At 43.2% G+C, this 8,637-nt stretch overlaps 1 protein-coding gene across 1 annotated transcript in view; it reads right to left on the reverse strand.

The window, feature by feature from the left end:
• Positions 1-2,546: 2,546 nt before the first annotated feature.
• Positions 2,547-8,637, reverse strand: part of LOC104545102 (transmembrane protein 2-like) — a 45,575-nt gene continuing 39,484 nt past the window's right edge. The window contains exons 17-20 of the mRNA XM_010190151.1: positions 7,893-7,994; positions 6,245-6,405; positions 4,879-4,988; positions 2,547-2,770 (exon numbers count right to left, since the gene is read on the reverse strand). Of these exons, the coding sequence (XP_010188453.1) occupies positions 2,547-2,770; positions 4,879-4,988; positions 6,245-6,405; positions 7,893-7,994 (597 nt within the window). The remainder of the gene's footprint in view (positions 2,771-4,878; positions 4,989-6,244; positions 6,406-7,892; positions 7,995-8,637) is intronic.

An 8,637-nucleotide genomic window follows, 5' to 3' on the forward strand; every position in this document is an offset into this window, starting at 1 on the left:
TTATGGACCTTGAAAAGGAAAGGAAGCAATTCTTTGGCTCAGCTAAACCAAAAACATTTGCAATTCATATCACTCTATCCATGCAAGGCTGACTGACTCCCAGTTTCACATGCTTTCAAAGTGCCAAGCATTTCACTGAATTAAGCCCTCATCCACCATGTGAAGTATTCAAAGCATCAAAGTGATGGGAAGCTGAGCCCCATTTTCGGAGGGAAAAAAGAAATGCTCTGGGGACAACCAGGACGGCTGTACACCCTGAATGTATGGGACGTACTGATTGTGCCTGGACTAGCTGCAGGTCCACGTGGACACTCCAGCCTGCGAGTGAAGATGCTCCTGCTCAGGAAATCCCTGGGAGGAACACGACAGCTTCCCACAGACGCAACGCCCATGCGACACTTACCCCCGCGGCTTCACAGACGCGGACTCCTGGTGCTTGCCAAGTTAGCGGCAGCCTCTGAAAACACCATCTTGAACATCCCAAGGGTCTGTGGAGGAACTGTACCCACTGCAAAGCGTCCCTGGTTTTGAAGTCTTTTTTCCCTCCCAAGGTAAGGAAAGTGTGTGCAGTGGGTGAAGAGGATCACAGCATCCTGAATCCTCTTCAAACTGCTGCTTTTAACTGCCCAAAGAACTGCATCAGGATGTAAATATTTTTCTTTTTGCTTTTGTGGTACTTCACTGTTTGCATCTGGCTCGCCACGGCTCCATGCCTTCCTCTCCAAGACATTTGCCATTTGCTCTCCTTCTGGGGCGGGAGGAGGAATAGAGATTTTTCAGAGGTTTAGGCACATTCCTCTCCTTCCTTCACCAGGCTCTTCCTCTGCCAATTGTTTAGTCTCAGGCTGGGGTTAGAGCTCTGCAAAGTTTTATTGGGATCCAGGGTCTGGACCTGTCACACATTATCAAATAAATCTCCAAGAAGCTAAAAGCTTGCTCTGTAAGTAGTCGTTCCAATGTTGGGTTTACACTCAGAAGCCAAAAACATCTTGCTGTTCTTCCCCTGCACAGCCTCAGAAGTCATAACAACTAGGTACTAACAGGAGTTCAGAAGGACTTCGGGGGGCTCCTCGGAGGGTCAGTCCCAGCTGCTTGGGCTCCTGTACCACTCCTCACCTCTACTGAGGATGTCAATATCCACCGGTCCCCACAAGGGACAGCTCAGGCCCCTGATGTCCTGTGCATCACTCTGTGCCTTACCTTTACTGAGCAGCATCAGTGACTTCTTCATACTTTCTAGCACACCAGGACCTCTCCCCTGACCAAACCCAACTCCCACCTCTCCTACCTGGTGTGGGGATGGAGCTGCAGCCACCTCCTCTGCCTGTAAACCTTTCAGGAGTCCTTGCACCCCACGTCCAAGGACTGCTGGACGATATGTCTGATGGAGGCAAGCGTCCCAGCCAAGAAGCTCAGTCCCAAACCAGAGGCACGGTATCAGCTGGCCAGTGTGCGGATGCCAGAGCGACTAACTCACCAGGGAGCAAAAGTCTGGCCAACAAAACACTAACCTTCCCCTGCAGCAACTTGTTCAGTCATTTCTGAGAGTTTCAAAAAATGACAGGACATTAGTAACAAAGCCTTCACCTACCTGTTTAACCTGTGTGACAAAGACATAGGTAGTATGAAATCACCCACTGCTTCCCAGCTGTCACCAAGTAACACCATGTTCAACACAAAATTAGTATGTCATTTCAGGGTAACTTTGTACTTAATCTGTAGTCAGTGAGGTCATGGGTTGTTTAGCAGTGTGCATACAAAGCTCTATTTTTGTCCTTACTTCAAAAAGCAGCAGCATAAACAAAAAATCAAAGAGAATTAGCCACTAATACTGGCGGTATTTCAGTCCTCAATGAGAGCAGAAAGTCAATATGAGCATTGTCTGAAAGGAACGCAAGACTTTAGCCAACACAGCACATACTTTATCCTGAGTTTTATTCTTGTAGGTCTTTAATTAAATGTTCACATCAGTTGGACAGACATCATTTCACCAGTCATTAGCTAGAGACAGAAACATATTTATAACTCCTTGATGCACCCAATATACTCTGTTTGATTAGAAGATATTATCATAAGATCATTGCATGTTTACCAAGCAGATGTTGCCAAGTTGACCTAAGATGCAACAGCAGATGGACACTTAGGTTTTCCAAAAGCAGATGTTAATGGGAGGAAAAGAGCACCTATGTATGCTGAAGCTCATCTGTTTCCCCGGATGTTGCTAAAGTTTCCACGCCAAGTTCTATTTCCAGTCCCTATGATACTGGAGAGCAGGCTTTTGCCTTTAAAACTTACCTTTTGATACCAAATCTTAGACATGTTGAAATACTTCTTCTTGGGAAGGGCAGCTCACAGGCTGTTTCTATCCTGCCCTGCGAGGTAATGCTTGAAAAATAAAGCTCTTCCACAGTAGGTGAGATGAGAATATATTTATTAGTTATAAAATACACAAGTGAACGTCATCGGTTTGGTACAATCCCATAAAAACAAGAGCAGGTTTTGGTTACGGTGATGGGCTTTGCCTGGCTGGTGCTACCCCAGGGATGCTAAACCTGGTGCACGGTGGGCTCTGCAGAGATGTGCTCCGAGTGGTTCTGAGAAAAAGTGAATTTTAGTAACTCATTAGCATTATATTCTGGACATTGATATTCTTTCAGCTTCAAGGGAACATAATGCTGTAAAGACGCGGCTTTCTGATAACCAGCATGATTAAGGACTTTAATCCAGGAGGGTCTGGCTTGTCCTTTGTAGCCAAGCATGGCAAAACTCCCTGAAAAACAGACACAAAGAGAGTGACCCTCTGGACGGGTCGGTTCAGTTATTAACAGCACAGCATGGACTCCCTCCACACATCATGGAAACTTCTGATCCCTTCTTTTTTTTTCCTTGGATTAAAATCCAGAACATTTAGGAGAGAAAAAGGGTGATGAAAGAGAGAATGAACCTTGTTGAAGCCATAACCTCATTGCATCCCAGATCTGCAGGTATTTCAATAAGCTATGACAGGTTCCCAGATGTCAGTAAACAGAATTAATGTTTTACTATTTCTTTTTAAGCATCGGTACTTTTTCTTATTTGACTACGTGAAAATGATTAGGCACTTTGAATCCTTATTTTATGAGTTTACATCAGTTTCTTCCTGTTATGCCTAAACTATTCCCCATGTCAACTCTGCGCTGGTCCTCTGCTGTCACAAAGTACAAAGGCATTATGTATTCTTCCATTTTAATAATAATGTCTTGTGTTTATGTTATGCTTTTCATTGCAAAGTCTCCCAAGGCTATCTGCAGCTGGTTGGATCGAGACTATTCCTGTAAACACTTCTAATTTAAATAAGGCTTTGCGAAACCAGGCAACAGGACCCTAAATCTTGATCCCATTGGGGTCAAGGGGATCTTCTGGGGTTTTGTTTGGTTGTTGATTTTTTTTGCATTATCCCTGGCAGAAGAAACATGCACTTGGGAGAAACATTCCCTGAAACGCAGCCCCCCCAGCGTGGACCAATGCTGTGTGCAATCACTTCTGAAGCTGTGAAGTCAAATAGTGCGCATACCTGAATCAGCGGGAGAAAGCTCATGAAGCAGAACATAATTACCCAGACTGGAAATCAGGGCAGACACGTGGGTGAACACCCTTGCCCTTAGGAAAAGCAAAACAGGGGCAGCCGAAAGCGTCTCTGTCCCGCTGCCAGCCACCAGCATCCCACCAAAGCAGCAAGGAGGTGGCCGCCAACCAGCACGTCCCCAGGATGGTGGTGGCCCTGCTTGCTGCTGTTTGTACCCCAGGAGTAGTCAGGGCTGGAGGCTGCTCCAAGCTTCCAAAATGACCTGGAAGTGCTGCACCCAAGCAAGCGGCACAGGTGGTTCAGGGAACAAAGTTTGACAAAACAAACAAAAAAGATTGCTTTTTAATAAAAAAATTCCTTTCAAAAGTATTCAGGGCTCTGATGAAAGAATGAAGTCTCAGGATAAAAAACAAAAAAGGAACCCTCAAATTTTTGCTTTTAAGGGGATGAAAGAAAAAACAGCTTCTCAGGAATCAAACAGGCAGTGAAGTGAAATCACTGTCTCTGCTGTAAAGACTGTCCTTCCCTGGAACAGTCAGAGCAATGAGCTTTGAAACTTGAACCAGAAATTGATACAAACTTCAGTAAAGCAGTTGGGAAAAAAATCCCCAAGCTCCCAAGAAAAAGACCAGCTGCTAGCTAGAAATACAGCCAGTTCTCCATCTGATCTCTGCTTGAGAGACTGCAAATGACATCTGAGTCAAGCTGGCTGGTTGTTTTCCTGATTTCCTTATCACTCAAATTATTCATCCAAATCTGGATTCAGTAGCCCCTGGTTTTCCAGTAGGAAACCCAGGATGGATTACCTGGATCAATGATACCAATGGATTTCTTGCAGCAATTCAAGGTAAAACTGTAAGAACAACTTTCTGAAACTGGTGATTTCACCTTCCTTCCTTCCTTCCATCCATCCAAAAAAATAAATAGCTCCTATTTCACTTCAGGCTATTCTCTTTTTCATCAACCTTTCAGTCTATGATTGTTACCCCTTGAAAAGTAGTTGAATTTTAAAGATGGGATCTTTATAAAATGCCCTTTTTGTTAGAAAAACAAGATCCCTTTAGAATGAAAAAAATTGTAGCATGCAGCTTCTCATTGGTGAAGTAGGGTCAAAACTCTGAAATACTCTCCTCTCTTCTCACCATACTCTTCTACTTCTCACCATCCCTAAGCCAAGAGGTTTTTAGTAGGTTACACTGGCATATTGTGGTAAGAAATATATTGATAAGCACTGTATAAATATGTGTACATTCTTGGTAGGGAAACACACCAGTAATTCTTAAGCAAAAGAAACATGGTTAAAGTTCATTTACCTTCCTTGTGGAAGACAATAGGCTTTGCTGAACCTAACCTGGTAAAAACAGTCATTTCCGAGCTCCTCAACACGTCTGCAATATCTCTAGAGCACACAAGAACAAGTGATCTGAAAGAAAAAGACAGTAATTACTGCATGACTGCAAAAACTTACTTAAGAACCTCCAAGACCTTTAAGCACCAATTCAGAAAAGTACTGAAAGCTTGCTTACCTATAAGAACATGCTAAAATCCCTTTGATTTCGATCACACGTAAGCTTTCCCTAAGCTTAACCCTCTGTTTAAATGTTCCTAAATTAAACCTGTGCTTCACACAGAGTCAAAACAAGCACAAATGGCTGGTTTTGAATGCATCCCTTATGGGAACATCACACTCAGCTGCCGAAGAAATTCAATTGCTGTACAGTCCTGAGACACTGGATACACCCGTATCTTTGGTCTGATTTTCGGTCAAGCCTCAGTCCAGCTTTGAACCTCACAGCCCTCAGTGAGTTGTACCTGCACTGAATTACAGGCTGCACAACTGGTTGCATTTAGCTGAATGCCTAGACTTGTAAAATACATATCCTACCAGAAAATCAAACCAAATATACAGGCATTGTGTGGATATATGTCACTTCATGCATGTTTTATACATGTACAGACTCATGTGCGTAAATATAGATGTAGTAACTCAGGAGTATTCAAATCTTTGGTCATGAGCTGCTCAGAAATGTCTTGGACTGAAAGTCTGTTTTCTGGACTTGCTTTTGCCAGCAGCCAAGAATTTATCTATAAATCTCTGTTGTTCCGTGCTTGTGTGGCGACACATAAAACCACAAGGAATGTGGGACAGACACAAACAGAGATGATCCAGACCATCAGTAGGGCACACGCAAGGTAAGGGAGCCGGCAGGCAGACAGGTCTGTTCACTGGCTCGTCCAAGAAAAGTGCTACTGGAAAATCTGGCACACGGATGATTTTTCTTCTGTCACAAGAGGCAAAAACAATCAGCGAGGGTAAACAGAAACCCAACTTGGTTTCAGAAATGGAAAACTGACTCATCGGCTGCCAGGAAATTGCTGGACACCAGGATAGGTGTGCAGGATTGCAAATGTCATTGCAAGGACCTTATCTACTCCATGCTGGAAAATGAACTGTTAATTTAGAAGGAATTGCCAGTTTTCCAGAAAACTTGTCTCTGTCTGCTCTAATCTGTGCAATCCTGGGAGAGAGACACTGCTTCTCATATGATCTGGGTGATATTTGGGATTTGTATATATTTAATCTGCACCAGAACTGTTCAGAGCACACCTCTGAAAGCAGGTAACTTTCCTTTCTATGTCTATCAGCCACACGAAATGGGCTCTCTGCAGTTTGCTTACCTTTCTTTTACAGATGTTTGAACATAATCAGTAATTGTCCTGGCAGCATTTTCACTGGTAACCATGTCAAAGTGCCGCCTACTCACAACTGCTCCTGAACATGCATCTACCACCACGAAGAATATCCCACGGCTATTGAACAGGAAAGTTGTATCATTTATCTGCAACAAAACACAGAGGTAGTTTTTACAGAAGCAGGCTGGGGAGCTTCAGACTCTGATCCTGCTTTTCCATAAGAGAGTTACAAACAAGGAAAATATCAAGGGTGCACACTCTATAATTTTATGTGTATAATTAGTATAGATAAAGTGACCATCACTGGTAGATGGTCAGTGGCAGGAGGAAGCAAAACCCATAGTTCTCAATGGGGTACAAAAACACGAGAAATGAGGTCCTTGGCATCTTTTGTATATAATGAAGATATATTTGGAAAACCAAAAATCCTGAAAGTAAAATGCTTAGTTCAGTCTTAATACAGTTTCTTTCCATGTGAGGGAAATTACTGTCACTTGGCAAAGCAGATTTCACCACGGAGCAAGGGAGAGGTGCTGAGACAGCAGACGGGGAAAGAGGGGCGACACGTGGACTTCTTTTGTTTTCCCTGGAAATGTAAATATCCAACCAAAAATATTCCTTCTTGTAAGGACTGCCCCAGTGCCTCAAAGAACTTGTAGCACAAGGGGGTCCTGCTCTCCTCCTTTCCTACAGCAAGGGCTCCTTCCCCAGGTTACACGTCTCAGGATGTGTTGCCTTATTTGCTTTTAGAAAGGCAAAGGCTCTCTAAGGGTAAGAATCCTCCTTCAGACAGAAATCTATACCATTTGCCTAGCTCAGCCTTTACTTCAGTACACGTGACGGAAATAAAACTTCCTTTGAAAAACAATACTTTGCATTAAAGCTTTGGAAAAGGCAAAGAAGCTTTGAGGATACCCCTGGTTTTCCAAACCTCGCTAACTACCCCTGCACACATGCAGGTGAGGACACTGCTTCCAATAGCACCTGCTTGCTAACTGTTTTGGATAAATTTTTGATGATGCAGCCAGAGCATGTGGCAAGAAATCTTGGCTGCTCAGCCTCCTTAAGGATGCTGTAACAGCTTCGCTTGGCATTTGTTAGCATTAATTATAATTCAGTAGTACACAGGCACGTAAGCCTGGACAGTGTCCTTGCAAGCATGATTTCAGTCACCCTTCACTCTCTAGACAGACATATAAGGCATGTGCAGGGACAACCGGACAGCATCAAGCTCCTTCAGTAATGAGATACAAATATTTTCTTTCAGTGCGATGTCAGCAGAGAAAATCAGAAAAACAAACTTGTTTTTCCCCCCCACATCCTTTGTAAACAGTGACTTCTGGTGTGCTCCCACCCCTTTCCTCTACATTAGAGCAATGGTGTTAATTCTTCTTCTGAGGTGATAAAAGGCCTTTTTTTTCCCCCTAAGGGTTCAAATCCCCATCTGAATAGAATACAAACTCCCAGTAACTTTAATGGACCCAATTGTAAGGGAGAACAATGTACTTGCTGCTTCCAGGGGAACTTCCCATTTCCTTCTGCCAAGGCTCAGCAAGATTTTGCAGTAACTTTCCTTGCAGATAAAATTTCCCCTGTTTAATCACCATTTCAAATGTGGTAAAACACAACATACCTTAATGAACGCAGATGTCAAGTGGTTTTGTATGTCTGCCCTGCCAAGAGACTGGATCTGGATCTTTATAAACTTGACTGAGGGTGTGCTAGTGATAGCGAGCTGCAATTACACCAGAGACAGAAACTTAAAAACTGGCTTGCTGTCTGGTTTTCATCAACAAAATGATACGAAGAACCAAAGCTCAAATATATGATGGCAAAAGCTTAAGAATTCTAGTTTTGAACTGTGATCCTGCTTCACAAATGCTCATAATTACACCACCATTTGTCAAAGGATTGTGGCAATGCAGGTTGGAAGGGACCTCTGATGGTCACTCTGCCACTAAGCAAGTTTAAAAGTTGAATATGAATGCATGTATTTTGCCTGGCTATAAAGTGAAGTGCAGATCTGTATGAGCCTGAAACAGTGCTACAGGATTTAGAGTGGGGTGAATTTACAGTAAATGAGAAGAGAGCCTGACTCTAATTTTCCAGTTATTCCTATTAGCCAGAATTATTACCCAGTTTGAAATTCAGCAGCAATACTGTACTTTGGAATTCAAAGCTAATCCAGTCTGAGCCTTCTCAAGAGTGTTGTTTATCTCGTTGAAAATAAAAAGGAGAAGAAAAGGTGTTGTGAATGTGCATTCATATCCTTTCAGTTGGGTAATTTCTTTGAGGCTACCATAGTACAAAAACCTGCAGAAATCCAGAGCAAAACCCTTCCCTCTACACAGGTTACACGCCGCTGGGCCGATTCCAAG

This window comes from Mesitornis unicolor, unplaced genomic scaffold (assembly GCF_000695765.1).
Source record: "Mesitornis unicolor isolate BGI_N332 unplaced genomic scaffold, ASM69576v1 scaffold25538, whole genome shotgun sequence".
NCBI lineage: Eukaryota > Metazoa > Chordata > Aves > Mesitornithiformes > Mesitornithidae > Mesitornis > Mesitornis unicolor.